This window comes from Enoplosus armatus, chromosome 10 (genome assembly GCF_043641665.1).
Source record: "Enoplosus armatus isolate fEnoArm2 chromosome 10, fEnoArm2.hap1, whole genome shotgun sequence".
NCBI classification, from domain to species: Eukaryota; Metazoa; Chordata; class Actinopteri; order Centrarchiformes; family Enoplosidae; genus Enoplosus; species Enoplosus armatus.
The window spans coordinates 4,018,503-4,038,282 of NC_092189.1; the positions used below are offsets into that span (position 1 = coordinate 4,018,503).

Consider the following 19,780-nt stretch of genomic DNA (forward strand, 5'->3'; position numbering starts at 1 on the left):
AGCCCCGGACTGTATCATTCCAGATACACAGGGGTGGCTGGTTAGAGCAATTTCTTGCAACGAAAAAGTTTCGCCTAGAATTGAGAGTTTATGTGGATAAAATTGCAACACTGTAGACTTACTTTTACAACGACATAGTATGGACACAACTTACTTAAAATAAACACTTGCACAGAAAATGTGTAAAAACGATCTTAACCGAGCGGTTTCGCTGAAATGTCAGTCCTACGGAAAGCGAAAGGGTTCAGTATCAGCGCTGTTTACATTACATTGGTGGTTTCCAGCAATGCAGATGGTTTTGGTTTTAAATGGCCAGGTTTTGATATATTGACCTGTGACACTTCCACCCCAAAGGATATATATATACATATATATATATAGTATATATATATGTATGTAAGTAAACCCACAACTATCTGCATGGCTAGAAACCATTATAGGTGAATGAGGGGAAAAAGGGTTTTATTTATTTATTCAGTTTTATATGGTTTTTGTGTGAACCATCCCTGTAAAACAAGCCAGTTTTTCTAAGTTTCTGAAAGCTGACAGACTGACGGTCACTTGTTTCCTAAAACCTGTCATTATAAATGGCATATCACATTACAGGAAAAGTAGGATGTTCAGTGCAATTTCCGTGTTTTTTCACACTGCACCCTCCTTTTGTTTCGTTCCGTCTAAACAGACTAGATAAGAAAGAAAAGAGAAGGATTTTGTAATGGGACTTTTGTCCAGAACAGTAAAAGAGGATATGAAACTGAAACTAACCTTCAGACTATGCTTTCTCCTGAAACCAAGCATTTCTTTTTAAACCCGTGACCTTAGGATGGCATACTATCTGATGACACCTCTATCTGATAGTGCTGTTAGTGTCTAACACAACCACAGAATATAATGAGGCAATGAAGATTGGAATCAATCAGATGATGCTGATATTACTGATTTATTCATGACAGTGTAACTACTGCGCAACTTCACTGGAAAGAAATGAAATCATACTTGCCTTCATTTCATTTTTCATTTGAATTGGTGCTGTAAATGCTGAAGGTGTTAAGCACTGATGCTAAAACTAAAAAATTTTTTTTTACCAAGTTTATCAGACATAACAGGAATCCGAATCTGAATCAGAATCAGAATCAGCACCAGTACTGTACAATTTCCTCCCATTCAAGATTCGAAAGCAGCATAAATTTAGAAATAAAAGTATGCACAAAATATAAAGATAAGAAATAGAAAATAAACATATACACTGTACAATATACATACTATACAATGTAAAGACATGTCAAATAATTTGTCTTTTACGTAGTCAACCCAAGTCAACTGCAACTTTGTGTTGACGTTATATAGGTTTAAAAAAAAAAAAAGAAAAAAAAAAAGGGAAATAAAAACACAGGTGACCTGAATGCCATCACTAATTTTTTCATAAATAATTTTTACAAGACCCATTTGTTTGGATCTTTGTTCTTCATGGTATCTGAAAAAAAAAATAAAGTGTACAAAATGACCTAAAAGATTTGTCCAGAGACATCTTAGCTGTACCTGCTCAAAGGACTTGAGGCCTCCTTCCTTGCCCAGTCGCACCATGTCCTCCAAGATGGCTGCCTTGACGTCCTGTACAGGGGCTGTGCGCTGAGTTGTAAACTTTCTGACACAGTCTGAATTGCAAATTAATCACGTTTAATAAAGTTTCACAAAGTAGTATTTGTTGCAGAGTTATTACCTATAAGATTGCGTGTTACTGTACACTGTGTACTTGTTATTGCGTGACTCCGTGCATAGCAGCAGTTGCACCCCCACAGTTCAGATGAACTCAGGTACCCCTTCAACAACACCACCAGTCATCGTCAAATGTGTTCTTTCGTGTTAATATGGATGTTGTTTAGCTCTATTAATTATATACACTTTCCTGGCCGAAGGGATATAACAATATGCCGAAATAAAGAGATTTAATGTGTCATTCTTTTTTGTCTTTATCATGGTTTTTCATTGTCACCAAGACGCATATTTAGTTCAGTTGTGTCTTTGCTGGATTGTTCTGTTAATTTTACATGACACAACTGTATGAACCCCGTGTACGTATACGCAACCAACGCAAGTCAGCTTCCCAGCACTGCACTCATGTGATCCACTCATTCTTATATGACCCATTTGTTTGGATCGTTGTCCTTCATGGTATAAAAAATAGATAACATGCGCAAAATGTCCTAAAACGATTTGCTCAGAGGTCATATGACGATTTAGACAAAAAAGTTTCATGTAAAAGTTGAACTGTACACGCAGGTTTACAGTTCCAATAGTTGTACCACTGTTTTTATATTCTTATTCTCATACATCATATTTAAATGTACTTTTTAAATCTAAAATGTGGTTAAATTATTAGTATATATACTATATACTCAAGAAGGGAAGAGGGGATTTCTTCTTCTGTTGTTGAGACTGGAAAGTGAAACCGGTTTCAGAGTATATAAGGCGAACCTCTGCCTCTAACCTTCACAGCACTTCTGCCAGCAAGCTTTGCTTCCACCAGCTCTTTTCTCTTTTCCCATCTTCTCCACGAGGAACAGGATTTCTTTTTTTGCCATCTTGACCAACAAGAGGAAACCAACAATGTCCAACATCATGAAAGTGCTTCTGCTCCTGGCTGTCATGGTCTGCATCTCCAAAGCTCAACGTAAGCGTTCAGACATCTTCATCATGTGCAACGGTAACATAGACAAGGGGAGGCTCGTTTAGCTGACAGACAACAGGGAGCAGAGAAGAAAAACATCTCTGACTTGATACTGATGCTATGAAATGAATTGTGATCTTTGTCTTTCCCTCCAGTCTACGAACCAGGACAGCAGTGTCTGTGTCGACGTGTCAGGGGGAGAATGGCCCCCAGGTCTGAAGTGAAGGACATCCAGCTCTACAAAGCAACCATCTTCTGCAACAAAGTGGAGATTGTGTAAGTAACGCTAAAATCTTTCATTCAGATTGTGGGATTTTAATGGGTCACAATTACAAAATAAGATTTGCTATTTGGCTCCTCCCTCAGTAAATCCTGGCACCATAATGCCATTTTAATCCATTTGAAAGATTTGCCAAAGGCTGTAGTGGAAATTAGAATGAACTCCTGCCGAAGCAACAATAAGCTGCACATTTAAGGCATGTCACAGTCTCTGAAAACACTTCTGGCCGTCACTCTGCCTGCCTGAATCATTTATGTGTCTGTTTATTGACTATATTTCTGCTTTCAACAGTGTCACCCTGAACAGCGGCTTTCGCTACTGCCTGAACCCCACCTTGAAGGGAGTGAAAAACCTCCTGGCCAAGATCATGTGAGTGTATTAACTGGCATGAAGCCAAGCCTCGTCTTAGATAGGAGTAACGGTCACTTCTCTCCTCTGATGTAATGTGTCTTAGTGTGTGACCTTCCTGTCTTACTGTCATTTCTAGGAAATAGAAAACTTCCACTACAGCCAGAACGACTGAGCTCGCCTCCACCCGAGGCAGCTCCAACTCTCTGTAACTCCTCGGATCAACAAGAAGCTCAACAAAAGGCACCTTAAACCAACGTGGATGTGAAATGAATGAAACTTTTTTAGTCTATTTATCTTATGTTTATACTGATGTGCACTGAAAGCACGTCTCCTTTCTATTGTATATCCTTTGACTTGTTTTTGTAAATATATTTATGTGCTGTAAACCAAGTTTGATGCATTCCTGGGTTTTTATTTCTTGATAATTAAAAAAAAAAAAAAAAATCAAGTGATTATTGAGTAATTGTTTTCTGTTCCAAGTCTGATACCTTGTGGCACAGTGTGTCAGTGCACATCTCCCCGTGATCTCATGCAGAATTAGTTTTTAAGTATTTAAGCATTAAATATCAGAGGGAGTCTTCCAGACACGATTACTGGGCCAACACCAGGTGCTCCTGTGCTGCTCTGGCAGGGGTCTCAGATCAGCTGAGCTTCTCACTTTAGTTTATACAGAGCAGTGACTTTAAGGTGTTAAGAAATACCTAAAACACAAATGTAGCCTCAGCACCAAAGCAAGAGAAAGGGATGTCTTCTTTTAGATCTTGGATCAATGCTTATAAACAATAAAATCCACAAGAAAGAAAATAATATTGGGATAAAATGTGTCTTGGCCTCGTGAATACCAAATATACAAATCCCTTTTAGAGGAGATAACAGGACTCATCCGCACTGACGAAGAAAAAGACACGAGATCACGCAGCTCTTTTGATGATTTTTAATGAAAATCTTTACAAAACAAATCTGAAAATGACAGTAAAAACAATTATAGCAAGAGCACAGACAAAAGTACTTCCATGAAATTAAAACCATAAACATTCAAGAGGATTTCATTCGGGTTGTATTGTGTCACCCTACTATATTAGAATAATTTAATCAACAAATCTCTTGCCTTCCTTTTACCGTCATAAATAAATTAAAACATTTGACACATGTTTTCCCTACGTCCTGATTGTGCTTTAGTACCTGAAGTCTCTGTGTACAGCTAAGCTTTGTTCAGACTATCTTCAATATGGCTCACGCTTAGCTTATTAAGGACCCAACAGAAACTACTGAACAAACCTAAGAAACATTAAACAAAAAAAACTCAAACCCACTGAAACGTTGGAAGTTGGAGTTGTCCCTCGTTCTCCTAAAAGTTAAAAAGATAAAAGTGTGTGTGTGTGTGTGTTGGAGGTACTGTGTGTGGTTCTTGACTCTGAAGTCCTGAGATATCTGATGCTACAGAGCTGCACTGTGGGATTTCCCTTTAAAATGCCCCCTAATGGAGATGATATCACAAGATGATTAGAACCAAAACATCATCACAGAATGTGCACTGTACATAGCATAGGCAAAACTACATCAATCAATACGCACATTGATTTGAAATATACAACAATCTACTCTGGACCCTCAGAGGTTTTGGATTCGGTGTCATACATCCTACAGGTCGGTGATTTTGTTGTAAAAGCTCTGAATCAAGTTCCATTAAAAGCTACATCCTGCTCCTGTTGTTTCTAGTGTTACTGGCCACAAGGACTAAACTGGTTGATGGTCCTTTAGGTCTGAGAGGACCCCCTTCATTTGCTTCCCTATGTGTGTGCTTTAGCTTGTCCTGCTCCTTTTCTCTTCATCTAAAAACACCTTGTGTCCGTCCTTCCTCCTACATTTTGATCCCAGCGTACATCTCGTCTATCTGGGACCTGAAGTGTTGCCGCATTTCGTTCCTCTTGGCCTTCAGCGTCGGAGTGAGCAGGCCGTTCTCGATTGAGAACAGCTCGGTGTGGAGGGAGACAGCCTTCACCTAAAAAGAACGCACACGTGGAGAGGATAACAATGCTTCACTTCCAGGAAAACTGCGTCTCATGCCTGAACAGAGTTTGTAAGAACACTATGGAGTCTACAGAGGTACAGAGTGATATTTCAAATGTACCTGCTCAAAGGACTTGAGACCTCCTTCCTTTCCCAGTCGCACCATGTCATCCAAGATGGCTGCCTTGACTTCCTGCACAGACAGACGAAAAAAAAGGAGAGGTAACTAATGATGTCACTGGCTCTTTCAGTTAACACTTGGGCTGTGGCTTTCCACCAAGCACCAACCTCCGGGTCTGAAAAGTGAAGCCGATGCTGAAGTGCCTTAAACCTGCATTCTTTCTAGTGGCCAGCAGGGGGCGACTCCACTGGTTGCAAAAAAAATTAAAGTCAGATAGTAAAGAAGTCTATGAGAAAATGACCCTGACTTCTCACTTGATTTATTACCTCAGCAAACATTTTCCTCATGAGTTTATGGTCTCAATCGCTAGTTTCAAGTCTTCTTCAATACAGCATGATTTGTCAATTTTAAATGTTGTAAATGATGGTCCCATTTAGAGTAAAATAGACGATAAAGCAGGGTGTGCTTTAGGGTGGGGCTACCTTGTGATTGACAAGTTGCTACCACTGCGACCTGTCAATCAGGATAGAGTTACAGTTACAAGCTAACTTTGTCAGCAGCTACTTCACACAGTGTAGCCAGTTGCCAGGTGCAGTCGGGTTGCTGTTTATAGGTGAGCTCGCATATTGTTCTCCGGGTTCTCAGATCCCCAGCTCCACCCTCTTACTTCTGGGTCCACAAAACCAAGATGGCAGCGGCCAAAATGCCAAACCCGAGGTTTCAAAATGGTAGTACACAAGCCAATGGGTGACGTCACGGTGGCTACATCTACCTCTTTTATACAGTCTGTTTTTGACAAAGAAACGTGAAATGGGTGTCTGGCCCAATTCGCTCACTCACTCATTATCCTACGGGGAATTTACAGTGTGGGCACAGGAAACAGCATGTGTGCAGCCTGAATCCACTGAATACCGCAATTGCAGTCTGAAAAGTAGCTCATTACCGCTCTGCCACATAGTTCCTGGTAGCTGCCCTCCAGTCCCAAGGTCCTCTTGGTCCAGCCAGACAGGAACTCAGGGTCAGGAACCACCACTGCTACGAGACAGGCCTGGAGACAAACACAAATATAAGTTAGGTCTGGCATTTTTTCTCAATGGCCATCAAACAGGGATCAATTCCACACACACACAGAATTTCCTCCCCCCACCTGCAGACTGTCTCCGTGCACAAAGATCTGTGCCACCGCATCGCTCCTCGAGTAGACATTCTCTATCTTCTCAGGGGCAATGTACTCCCCCTGTGCCAGCTTAAAGATGTGCTTCTTCCTGTCCACGATCTTCAGCGTACCGTTCTGGGAACACAGAATAAAACATTTTCTGTCCATTTCTTCTGAGAAAAGTAATGAACTTCAGGTGAATTATAACTTAACCTACAGGAAGCCATTTCCCAATGTCTCCCGTGTGAAGCCATCCATCTGCGTCAATGGTCTCCACAGTCTTCTCGGGGTCCTTCAGGTAGCCCTGGAACACATTCGGGCCCTTCACACACACCTGGAAAACACATTCATGAATGACACCCACGATCATAAACATATTAAAAAGACTGTGATGTAGTCTGTCTGTCTTTGTGTTTCACCTCTCCCTCCCCATTCACAGCCAGGTAGTTCATCTCAGGCACATCCACCAGTTTAAGTGTGTTGCAGGGCAGAGGAGCTCCGACGTGACCTGTTGACGTCAAGTAACAATCAGTCAGTTCATCACTTTCACAAGGCTACATGCCGTAAACCCTTTGCCGCTAACCACAAATAATTCAGTCAAGCAGCTTTGTTATTTAATACCTGCGCTGAAGTCCCCGGGCATGGTAGCTGTGCATCCAGCAGTACACTCTGTTTGTCCATAGCCTTCATAGAACTGAGACAGAGCACAGGATTATGCAACGTGGAGCCGATTGGGAACAGAGAAGGAGCGTGGATGATTACAGATCAGATGGTAGCATTACTACACACTGCCCACTGCTAAAGGTGGTAGAAAGAGACAGGATCGACTGAGAAACGAGGGTTTGCGTTACCTGACAGCCTATAGCAGCTCTGAGGAAGGTGAGGACAGTAGGAGAGACGGGAGCAGCTCCCGTTAACATGAGACGCACGCGACCTCCCAGGCTGGCCTGTAGAGGGCAGCAGACCACATTAATACTTGACAGCTCTGTCAGTTCCGTCCCCAACTAATGATGTAAATAATAATGTATATCAACCAGATATTTCTCCACCCTTACTGCTGCAACCTTCTGAATCACTTTCAGTTAAGGCTGTTGGAGGATGATAACAATGTTTATGTGCATACTTTACTGTGAGCTCTGAGTTGTGCGTGCGTCTGCAAACCTTACATGACTTGACACAACGTTTAAAACCCCCACATGTGCCTTCAGCCGCCATTTAAACCAAGTATCTGAATTTAGAGTAAATTGTAAAGAAAGAAAAAAAGAGAGATACTACTGAAAGTAGCCAAGAGAGGAAGTCAGTTTGATTTGAGAGGAGTATGCATGTTTAAGAAACGAAGGTTCAGGAGTAATGTTAGAAAACTTTCTGTTAGAGGGGTGAATTTATTGAGTAGCTGTAGTGAGGAACTGAAAATGTGTGGAACGCTTTGTGGCATCAGCAGAGTAGGGCCAGCGTTTCGGCGTCTTTCAGCAGCTGCTAGTTTTCTGCTGTACTGTCTTGTTGTGAGTGAACGGTTTTGTGTTTTTTGTCTATTTTCCCAATTTGTTTGTGTAATTATCTACAGGCCAAAATCTATTTCAATATCAATAGGAGGCTGGGTGACGACTGAGACATATTTTTAGGGCCTTCATGTGTGAGACAGCTGAGCAGCAATAATATAATACAGGTTATCCCATACAGACAGTTCTCTTGTCCACAATATGACATTTTACACATCGTGCAAAAAAAACATAAATTCGAGATAATAGAATTAATTTGACTTATTGCCCAGCCATGACGCACTCAACTATACAGTGACATAACAGGAGTTGTAACTGTGCTGGCTCTGTGTACCTGGACCTTCCGGAAGATGAGCCAATCCCAGATACTGTCTCTCCTCACAATGCCCTTCATCATCTCAGCCTCCTTCCTCCTGTAGGCAAATCCCAGCAGCCACCGCTTCAGAGAGGTGTTTGCCTGCCCGAAGATCTACAGGGGCACACACACACACACACACACACACGAAGGCTCTCCGTAATTATCAGGAACAGCAATGTTTATGCTGGCAAGGAGACATCTTGAACATTCACCCGCGACACTAGTGACACTAGTTTATAAAATGTTAATATGAGCGGGGTCAGACAGTCTCTGAGCTAACGCTGTTTACGAGGCTATCGTCATCGCGGCCCACCTACCTTATCATACATTCTGTTCAGGAGTCGGGGTACCACAGGGAACACAGTGGGTTTCAGTGTGTTCAGGTCATCTGACAGCCAACGAATATCTCCCTGGAAATAGCCAATCCTGGCTCCCTGCACTATCATCACTCCCTGTCCACAATATCAGAAAGATAAAGGAAGGGAAAAGTTAACTGCTTCATTTGTAATGAAAGAGAGGTTGACACACAGGGATTGCTTTTAACAAAGGGTGACTATGGGAACTAAGGGAACATACAATACCTGCACTACTCTCTCAAACATATGAGCCAAGGGCAGGAAGGAAATGTGGACATCACTGGGACACAATGGACAGGAAACCTAAAAGAGGTGCACACACACACAGGCGGGGACACACAGTACAGACACACAACCAGTGGACACGACCCAGATAGACAGACAGACAGACAGACGGACAGACAGACAGACAGGGAAACACAACACACACAGACAGTGTTAATGTCGGTACCTCCACCACCCTCTCGAACATGTGAGCGAGAGGCAGAAAAGACAGCATGACATCTTCTGAGGTGGTCTGAGCATAAGACTGGAGAGAGGACGAAAGAGTTAATCATGGCCCCCCCGACTCTGAAAACAAAATACAGATCAAGTTTCACGATTATTTCTTCCTCTGAAAATGTGGCGGCGCTCCTGGATCATGGAGGGTTTAACGGGAGAAACACAAAACATGAGACTCACGATGAGACCTCACTTCCTCTCCTTCTCTCTCCTTTACTCGAGTTTGTTCTTTTTTATTATTATCATTATTCATTTTTACTTTATTAAAACCAATAAAGCTACATCACAGTCAGTTTGCTCTGTCCAGTGCTTTCACTGCATCTCACTGTGTTCCTGGAGTTACACCCCGCCCATCATATAAAACTTGACTCGTGGGTCGCAGCAGCGAGCAGCGGTATCATAGCAGGAGGTGTGTGTTTGGATATCAGCAAAAATGTTGTTTATGTCTCCAAAAGAATGTTTAATTTAATCCATTTCTCCCTCGTCCTCCACCTCCCGATCAAACAATGCAAGAGAGGGAGGAGGAGGAGAAAGGAGGAGGAAAGAAGGAAGTATATGGAAAGAGGAAGAGGTGGAGAACCTACCTCCTCCTTTGATTCAAATCCTTCTAAAAGTCCTTCTATTACAGAAGCTAAAGCCGCTCCAACTGTTGTTTTACAACAGTGTTACATCAGTGCCTCACCTCAGTCATTTTGATGAAGGCTGAGCAGTTGGACACAATATTCCCATGTGTCAACATAGCTCCCTTTGGGTTTCCTGAAAGTACACACACACACACACACACACACACACACACACACCTTTAAAATTAAAGTATATATGTACTATATAGACTTCAGATACTCATGGAAATGATATATTATATACTGTGTGTGTGTGTGTGTGTGTGTGTGTGTGTGTCACCTGTTGTTCCGCTGGTAAAGCAGATGACAGCCATGTCCTCAGGTCGCGGAGGCTGGAGGGATGTCAACGGTCAAACAGTGCCACATAACACACAATGCTAGTGCCATTTTAAGTATTGATGGTCAGAGGTCATTAAACAGTTTACTCACCACTGGTTGGCGATGGTTGGCCTTCCCAATAGCCTGCACAGCAAGAAAAACACATTAATTATTATTCATTATGGATGGAATAAAGGGAGAAAGATAACGGAGCAATAACTTAAATGTAAATACAAAACAAGACAACTAGCATGAAGACGAGCAAGGGAAAAGCAAAAACAAAAGGAAAACACAAAAGCAAGATTAAAAGAAAAAATAAACAACAATGCAAAGACACAGAAAGAAGACCAAGTTAAGGAGAAACAACACCAACAAGAAAGAGAGAGTGACACAAAATAAATGGAAGGTTCGAACAAAATCACCAAAGACAGAGGAGGAAAGAAAAAACAACAACACAGAATATTTCTGAACCAAAAACAGAAGTATGACATAAAAAAAAAGAAGAAGATCAGATTAAGGAATCAAAGACAGACCTCCATCTCCTGCAGGCTGATGATGTGGATTCCAGCCTGTTGCCCCCTGTTGATCAGGTCTGCACTGGGGGTCTCCATTAGAACGATGGTTTTCACAGAGCTTTCCCTGTCCTTAACGCAGTCCAGTACCAGGTTGACTTTATCTACCACGTCGCACACTATAGTCGAGATGCAAGCTGCAGAAAAACGACACACAAACCAACAGGCAGGTCATTCGTAGTCCTCCACCAACAACAACACTTATAAGGGCGTTCAAGAGCTTCCATTATGTTGCTGCTGCTGTGGTTTACCTTTGTCTATAATGTAGGCGATGGCTTCTGTTCCCAGTGTGTCGTACAGAGGGACTGACACCAGAGAATAGGTGTAACATGCCAGCTCACTGATGGTCCACTACACACACACACACACACACACACACACACACACACATATAAACAAGCATTATAGGATAATCCATTTACTCAGTAACAATAGCAAATAAAACACTGGGAAGACAATGAACAAACTGTTTATGCACTCCTGTGGCGACATGATGGTGATGGACAGTTATTACCGGTTAATGTCAGCACTGATGTCATTTTTACTAACTCTCTATAGCTCTCTATGAGTTTATAGATACTTAGTTATACTAATACATACTTATAAATACTAAAGTTTAAATTAGATAACAGAGAATCACTTTAAAGCTTTAACCCCTCGGCTTTCTTTCTGTGTTTTCTCTCTCTTTATTTACTGGCTTTTAGCAGAGCGGCTACATTTATTAGTCAGGAATGCCATATAATGTTATTTTCAGAATAGGTTGGGCTACCCAGAAATGCCATCAATTTGCATGTGATTCTTTGTGGAAAAAAAAAAAAAAAAAAAAAAAGGTTTTATGCACCTGTTTTTTAACACAGGGCATATATCTCTTTATGAATGGACAGTTCATGAACAGATAGTGTCAATGTTCCAGGAATGTGAGAACCATGAGAACCACTTGATGGGACATGATGAACCTCAGGAGTTCCAAACAAATATGTTCAAAAAAGTTCACATTCATGGTTTGTGTCAGTCCCACCATCATTCTTGGTCTTACTTCTATTTGGAGGATAATCATGTTCTGAAACTACATTTCCCATAATGCTTTGAATGCTTTACACAGGAAGTATACAATGGGTTCAGTAATTTACGTGATTTGCAGGCTGTAACTTGAGCCCTGTTTTTTTTTTTTTTTTTTATAGATTTGTTTGTTTACTTTTTGGAAATTTGGCAACTACCCTAAATTACCTATTAGCAGTTCCTGTTGTGTACCCATGGATGTACAGACAACCTTCAGTGGATTACTTTGATACTGAAGACAACTTCTCATGCACGTTCTGGAGATACAGGGAGCATCTTTTTTTCCCTCTGATTTTGTTTATTTGGACATGGGAGATAATGACATCCTCGGAAAGTGAAAGTCACACTGAAACTAAAAATATGTGTGTTTGTCTCTGTGTTCAGATTAGACTGACTTTGGATTGACTGAAGGATTTTGCAATTTTGACACAAATTCCTGCAACTGGGCACTATGGGTACAGGGTATGTGTGTGCACCTCTGGTCTGTTCTGAGAGAAGATGCCGATGTGGGAGTCGGTGGTCTTGGAGTGTCCTTTGTGAAGAAATGCTGAACCCAGATTCTCTGTCCGCTCCATTACCTAACACACACACACACACACACAAACACACCCTGTTAATGCTGCACCGACAAGCAATTACATAAACTGAGCTTTGTTTGACCCCATCATAAATCAAAGATAAGAGCACGAGGGAAATAAAGTGTTGAGTGTATGATTTTCAACATTGCAGCAATAGCAAACAATCACATGGGCTGTTAATATCAGTTAAATGTTATTAAATAACGTTTAAATAACATTTTCACCTCAGCACAATTCACTTCAAGTGACTCGTAATGAGAGACAAATGTGTTACGGTCACTGTTGCGTCACTAAAACCTCATAAACCCCATTTATAGAAACATTAAAGGAACACAGGGCTGACAAACTAAGTGAACGTAGCGGCCCAGATTAAAGACATGTTAATAATTTATCAGCAGCTGCATGCCTGACTATAACACACAAACTGAATTTACAAGTGTAACCCCTTTATTTTGTTTGTTTGAAAACCTCTTGTTTACATCAAAACAATGGAGGAAGATTCATGCCGTCCTGTTGTATTATCCTGCGGCCAACTTAACAAAAACATAACAGCTAGAAACCAACGAATTTCATACTTAAAAGGGGTAATTAAGCGATTTACTGCTGTTTTTTTTGTTTTTTTCAATGGTCAAAATCTGTGCAGAAGAGGCCGAGATATCCTGGCTATCCCTCATGTGGGTCAAACTCTGAATACTTCCCATAATGCACCTCGGCTGCATTCTCCAGTGGACTCTCCCTGCCTCGTAAATGCCTGACTTTTAAACTTCACAATCAGGATTTCTGTTATAAATTTGGAGTCTCATATGCAAAGCTCCTCCACTACAACTGTTTTCACAGGCGACGAGTAAACGATGGTGAAACGCCCCTTTTAGTTAACTAGTGCAAGAGGGAATATTTCGAAAACAAAATTTAAAACATAAATACAAGGGCGACCCACACAGGCCATATTTGCCCCACCAGTACCACCACTGTGTGTCGACCTGTGTTTGTGCTACCCGCAACCTTCAGCTCTACTGCTATGGAGGCCATGTTGTTTTCATATGGTGAGCTGCTCACGGCGACTCTTACCTCTCTGTAGGACATCCATTCATAGGGCTGTTTGGGTTTCCTGGAGCCCAGACAGGGACCGTTATCTTAAGGGCGAACGGAGAGCGAATAAAAGAAAAAAAAACACACACAAAGTGATTTTACAGTGCTGTTGATATCTTAATACACCTTCTTATCACACATACTGAGCCTTCCAGCCCTGTGTATTCTGCTGCTGACATACAACACTCCTGTTTTTGTAAAAACACACATGGATCTGGGCAGCAGTAAAACTACAGTGTTTAAAGTCATGGCAAGATGCTGTGATGTAACCAGTGAAGGCTGCTGACTCACAACGCTGATGTTTGTAGTGCTCAGTGAAGTACGGGGTGAAAGGATGCTTTCAAGTAAGCTACATTAGGTACAAAGAATGGCCCTCAGTGAAAGTAAATGCAATGCTAAGTCAACACCCGACGGAGCAGAATGTGAAGAAATATTAAAAAATTAAATACACTCAAAATCCTATAATACTTACTGGATACTCTGGCTCCTCTGAGGAAGAACTCATACATTGTTCTGGCGTCATCGTAGAAATGTGTCAGGTGATCGTCTCTGTTCAGCAGAACTGACCGGCGTGCCAACTCTCCGCCCTGATAAAAGACACGAATGTGGCTTATGGAAGCTACGACTGATCCTGCAGCAACATCAGTTTCAGTCACGTGACTCTTGCTGGGATATTCAGTTCACATACAGCTGCAGTTTGGTTGATTGTGCGGCTAGCTGAGAAATAGCGCTGAACCTTCATTTTTTACGTTATTCCACATGTGCATTGTACACACATGCACTCTGTGCATTCCTGTTTGCCTTGAATATATTAGTAGTGTTATTAAAGTGTAACTCTAAAGTGTAAGACTCTAAACTCTTATTTGTAATTAAAATGTTGATTACAATGACTTAAATCCATCCCACCCTTTTTCCAGAGGTACATCAAGAGCCCAACTGTTGAGGTCAGGGTTGTGTATGCATTGTTGCCATAAACTGTTAATGATAATGTTAACTGACATTATGAAAGTGAAATCTAAAAATTGAAAGCCAAATGAAGTCAGATTGTTGTCCTTCACTGGAGGACACCAGATGTGCTGGCAACCTTTCTGATACTTGACTTGCCCTCAAACTTACCGGAACCTCAACTGACTGCATGCGGAGGTCGCAGGATGGTGGGAGGGCCTTGGGTCGCGTTGCCAGGTAGTAGGTTGTCGCAGCAGCCACTGCTCCCATGCTGACCAACATGGGGGTGGACACACTGCTGATGTACTGGCTGACATCATCCAGATCTGGCAACCTCAGCTTCTGCAGGAACTCCTGGCTCAGCATGATGCTGCCGGCGAGGTTAAAGGCGTGTGTGCGTTTAAGGAAAGCGTAGCTGTTGCTGCGTGTGGGTGGAGTGGTACACTTGTGTGGGTGTGTGAGTCAGATGAATGTCGGGCTGGAATGGTGGCAGTAGGGTGTGTCTGACAACACTGAGCAGTCTCTGATGGCCCTGAGGTGCAGTTAAGAGTATATGTGTGTGTGTTATAGGAAAGTGTGGAGGGATGCTAGCCAGGAGGGGACCTAGAGAGAGCAAGAAAAGACAGCTCATTCATTTGTTTACTTTAAAAAGTTATCACTTCAAGTATTCTTAATCTGTAATTTTTGGAGGTTTGTTACTTTTAAGCACTTAGCAGTCACGTCCCTCATTTTGTGTTGGTTTGCACTGTGATTAGTTCAATCTGACACAATTAGAACCTGTAGTTATAAAGCATAGGAGCACTTGTGTCCTCAGCATTCAGAAATGAGCAGAGCTATACAGTAGCATTTCCAAATGAAAATTGTGAAAAAATGCTAACACGCTGAATGACAGGAATGTCATCAGTTTTGCAGGTGTTTGATCATAAACCAGCGTATTGGCAAACTGGAACTTTGACCTGCTGGTGGATATTAATAATGACATAAGCAGCAATCAAAGTTAAAGTTTAAAAAACCACATCGTCTGGTATGATTGTTAACAGTTTACGGCTCAAACACTCACAGTCCTGATCTGCTTCATCAGGACTGCGTGAGTCTGGTTTGATTCAAATGTAGCTAAATCTTGTGCAGGACATCACCGCTTTCATCAACTGAGCCTCGCTCCTTTTCAAACCAGTCAGACAAAAAACAGAAATGTGGAGATCTGTCATGTGAAATATCCAAAACTATTACAACCGATTGAGAAAACAGGTTTCCCGGGCCTTTAAGTCATGGACAGTTGAAGGAACCACGAGAACACATAAATTCATTACGCACAGAGCAAGCTTTGAGTTATGCCCCTTGTAGGTTAGCATGTAACCTCTGACACCGAGATGTAAACATAGAGAGTCTAGTCACTGTGCCCTGCAGAATAATAGGAGCTCGCATTGCAGTATAATTAGATCAGGTGGCACATATTTACCAGATTCTCAAGTTTAGCAGGTGTGTCAGGTTCCAATGATGCGTTTGTGTTAAAGCGGTGGGGAATAAAGTTCTAAGTGTTCAAACACACACACACACACACACACAGACGAGGTGACAGACTAGGAGAGCTGTTTAAGAATAAACAGATTAGAAACCAGAGTCTTAAGGTGAGAGCAGGGGCAGGTCCACCTCCATGTGAACCTTGAGGATGAAGACCATGACCTTAGACACAGATTCCAAGTTAACAATACAACACTGATCACATCAAGACCAAGTTGCACTGACGGTCTTCATTTGACACATCCATTAGCAAACAGATCATGGAGGGACCACTTAGATTCTCAAAAATGTATATTGTTAGCAATGACATAGCTTCATAAAGAGAGAATTCTGATGCCTCTGTCTTATTTGTCTAATGGTCACACATAACCTAAAGCGACATCTGTGAGAGTGTTACATTTTTGCAAGTATTTTTTCTAAATCATAATTGGCATTAAAGTGAGCCTACATAACTGTGGCCACAAGTGACAATGGTGAGATCAAGGTTCATGCTAAAATGTAGTGTAACAGCGGCACAAGTAGAGAGTCACATCTTTAATGAACCAACTTAGTAATGTCAGTTTCAAAGCTAGAAAGTTTGCTAACATTACCAAACATTAGCCACCATGAGCCTACAGGTCATACCAGACCACGTTCAGCTGTAGCAGCAAACCCCCCTAAGGTGTGTTTTTTGCTTATGAATTAAACATTTCACTTGTAATAGGAAGGTTGTGGTATTAGTTATTTCAAAAGTTACAAAATCCCGCTTTAAGTTTTTCATATTGTGCTTTTTGTGATCATAATATGGACTCCCCTTAAAATACTCCTTTCTTGTTTCTAATCCCTCAAGTGTGGGCTTGTTTCCAATCTGCTTTTAAAAAGGTTACCAGTAATAGACAACACACTACATAGATTCACAGCTGCTGTATTTCAAGGCACAGGATTCAAGACATTTCATTACATTTTGTGACCTTCACATATTCGCCTAATATGGACTATGATTCAAAGGCAAATATTCTCAAAGCCATTTCCGTTTTGGGGGGTTCAGAAGAATCATCACAGTCATAGGGGTATTTGTTTGATTGTATGTAATTGCCACCAATCCCCTCTTCCAAAGTCACTGAGGTACATCAAAAGAGGCTGGTGTCTATAGGTTTCAATAACTCCACACAGACAGATGACAAGACTCCACCCTCTATAACCACAACGCAGAGCGTTCTTTTCTATTCCATTTGAATCTCTTCTCCACTCACCTGTAAACAGAAAGCAGCCAGATCAGGCTTTCAGCTCAACATCCAAACACAGCCACCCTGGGAATGCTGTTGTTACCGCTGCCACAGCAACCGCCAAACTCTGCTTTAATGAGCAGGATGCACTGATATACTACGGGCACACAACACTCGCGCAGATTTCGTTACAAGGTGATGTGTAACCTCGGCTAATCTACCAATCAAAGGTCGGACTGGCTCCGGGGAGCGCTCTGGTTGGCCAGTCGTGGCAAGACGCCTGGACTGATTGACTCAAAGACTTGATGTAAACAATCAATGATCTTATCCACAGACAAGATCAATGAGATAGTAGAGGCCTGGGGGAGCAAATCGTTACAATCGAATATATATAGCACCTTTAAGACCACAAAACTGCATTGTGCATCAACATCGCCTATGTTTCTCTTCCACATCTGTATCATCTGTCTTACTGTAGCTTCTGTTAGACATGAACAGAAATGTGACTTCTTAACTGAGTGCCTTGTAAAAGCAAGCGGGTTCAAGCAGTCGCTCAGCCCCCTCACCTTTCCCCCAGTGACCTATGACCCCTGTGTGGTCAACTGAGATGATTAGACAGGGTGCGATAAAAGCTGATCAAAGGAAAAACAGAAGCAGAATAGAGAGGAAGCTCTGTTCACTCACTGAGATGTGGCATACTGTTGTTTCTTTCACATTGGGCCTGTGTTTACAAGAGTCCATTCGTGAAAATATACTGAAAAATGCCTATCACAATTTTCTATACCCTAAAGGCAGCGTCTTGAAAAGGCTTGTTTTACCTGGCCAACAGTACAAAACCCAAAGATAATCAGATCATGGTCACATAAAAGCAGCAAATCCTCACAACTGAGAAGCTGGAACATAGTAATGTTCAGCGTTTCTGCTTGATAAATGAACAATTAGCACATAAGTAGCACATTAACTTTCTGTTAGTGGACGAATCTGTTATTTGACTAATTGTTTTAGCTCATTATACATTACATTAGCATGTAAAATCTAGGGATGGGAATCGATCACATACACATCAATCGGTTAGTGATAGCGTGCCTTAACTTGACCAGCTGAGTGAGTGAGTGAGAGTGAGAGAGTGAGTGAGAGTGAGAGATAAAAGGAAAAAATGAGATTAAATTTCCTGTTCCACTCACTTTATGCAAAAAGGGGAAACTATCCAAGGCCCCCCCCAAACCCTCAGGGACACCACAGGACCCCCGGGTTGACTGTGTCAAAAAGCACATTAAGAACTGGAATGAGAGGGGCTTTACGGTGGCTACTGTCTGTTTATAAAATCTTTAGGCCCTGCAATGGAGAGACACTCTTTGTCAAAATCTAGTGTTGATACCTTTAATATTTCAGTTCACAGTATACTGTCATGGTACACATTCTTGAACAAATGTGTGTTAAATTGTTGGAAATTAACTGACTTAAAAAGTGTGTGTGTGTGTGTGTGTGTGTATGTGTGTGTGATCATACATGGAGCACTTTACTCTATTCTTTTGTTGAATATTTACATATTTGTGAGTGTCTTAATAAACTTTAAGCTTAGGTCAGTATTAATTCAGAGCTTTGGCATGACTGTATCTCAATATGGTCATGCCGAGAACTTTGAACTTTCTTTTAATCCAACAACAAAAGAGACAACTACATAATGGTGGAGGCTTCCAAAGCTTTTGGCTTGAGACCTCAGATGTGAGTTGTTAGCAGTTCCACCAAAGAGAGACATTCCCTCTGAACTACTCGGATGGTTTCATGAAATAACTGTTTGAAATAATATCCAATATTTCTCAAAAGAAAGCAAAGATCGGAGAAAAGCCCAAACAACACACAATGTGTGCAGCAGAACTTGTTTTTTTCTTCTTCCCTCTCCCATTAATCATCTCATGACCCCCAGATTTGTCTTGTGACCCTTTGGAGGGGGCCCGACCCTTAGGTTGGGAGCAACTGGTCTTAACAATAGCAGTGTATAAAGTAGTTAAAACTAGCTCCACCTCAACCAGCTACAACAGTAAAATGCTTTTTACGCATTGATGTAATAGATCACATGATAACATATCAGTTACTGATGTTAGTACTTGATACTTTAAGTGCATTTTTCTGATAAATCTGTGCTTTTACTAAAGTATGATTTTGAATGCAGGTATTTTGCATTAATGTATTGGTACTTTTACTTAAGTAAAGGATCTGAATACTTCTTCCATCAGTGAAACCGCATGAGAACATGCATATATACCAGTACCATAGTCAATAAAGCACTTTGAACTCGCCCATGTGGGCGGCCTCACAACTCCATGTTACACCCATCCGTGTGCACTACGGTGTGAACTTGAAGGTCAAGAAAGGTTCAGCCCCCTCGGTCAGCCAGAGAAACATCACATCTTATATTGCGACTGTTGTAGAAAATATTCGTCGGCTAATGCATCGGGTTTTATGAAGAGATGCTGTTGTGAAGCACGTGACCTTAACGGGTTTGAGCGCCCCGGCGAGCATAACGAGCGCCACCACAGGGAGAGCGAGAGAGTCGGGGAGGAGGGGGC

The 19,780-nt window shown here is 41.6% G+C and overlaps 2 protein-coding genes across 7 annotated transcripts; one reads left to right on the forward strand and one right to left on the reverse strand.

Moving 5' to 3' along the window:
• The first annotated feature begins 2,560 nt into the window (after nt 1–2,560).
• Nucleotides 2,561–3,321, forward strand: LOC139291693 (C-X-C motif chemokine 6-like). The gene is made up of 3 exons (XM_070913798.1): nt 2,561–2,671; nt 2,824–2,944; nt 3,240–3,321. The coding sequence occupies exons 1-3, from the start codon at nt 2,608–2,610 to the stop codon at nt 3,319–3,321; spliced, it is 267 nt and encodes an 88-aa protein (XP_070769899.1). The 5' UTR covers nt 2,561–2,607.
• Nucleotides 3,322–5,160: 1,839 nt separating this feature from the next.
• LOC139291292 (long-chain-fatty-acid--CoA ligase 1-like) lies at nt 5,161–14,850 on the reverse strand. 6 transcript variants are annotated; one of them, XM_070913279.1, is made up of 20 exons: nt 14,761–14,850; nt 14,012–14,126; nt 13,519–13,583; nt 12,349–12,450; nt 11,065–11,164; nt 10,775–10,950; nt 10,353–10,385; nt 10,204–10,255; nt 9,983–10,056; nt 9,025–9,102; nt 8,761–8,895; nt 8,420–8,554; nt 7,438–7,533; nt 7,208–7,280; nt 7,006–7,094; nt 6,804–6,920; nt 6,578–6,721; nt 6,374–6,478; nt 5,431–5,502; nt 5,161–5,301 (listed from the first exon to the last, which is right to left on the reverse strand). In XM_070913279.1, the coding sequence occupies exons 1-20, from the start codon at nt 14,848–14,850 to the stop codon at nt 5,161–5,163; spliced, it is 1,992 nt and encodes a 663-aa protein (XP_070769380.1). The 6 variants fall into 6 exon arrangements, with proteins under 6 accessions (XP_070769380.1, XP_070769381.1, XP_070769378.1 ...); XM_070913280.1 differs by lacking the exon at nt 9,025–9,102 and adding an exon at nt 9,251–9,328; XM_070913277.1 differs by having other exon boundaries at nt 14,656–14,850.
• Between the last annotated feature and the right edge of the window lie 4,930 nt (nt 14,851–19,780).

Bases quoted from the DNA above. Each gene is read 5' to 3' on its own strand.
- LOC139291693 (XM_070913798.1), top strand. From the start codon at position 2,608: ATGTCCAACATCATGAAAGTGCTTCTGCTCCTGGCTGTCATGGTCTGC. The intron at 2,672-2,823 runs GTAAGCGTTCAG...CTTTCCCTCCAG, and splicing joins CTGCATCTCCAAAGCTCAAC to TCTACGAACCAGGACAGCAG. The intron at 2,945-3,239 runs GTAAGTAACGCT...TGCTTTCAACAG, and splicing joins TGCAACAAAGTGGAGATTGT to TGTCACCCTGAACAGCGGCT.
- LOC139291292 (XM_070913276.1), bottom strand. From the start codon at position 14,850: ATGCTGAGCCAGGAGTTCCTGCAGAAGCTGAGGTTGCCAGATCTGGAT. The intron at 11,165-12,348 runs GTGCACACACAT...GTGTGTGTGTAG, and splicing joins TCTCTCAGAACAGACCAGAG to TGGACCATCAGTGAGCTGGC. The intron at 10,951-11,064 runs GTAAACCACAGC...GTTTTTCTGCAG, and splicing joins CGCCTACATTATAGACAAAG to CTTGCATCTCGACTATAGTG.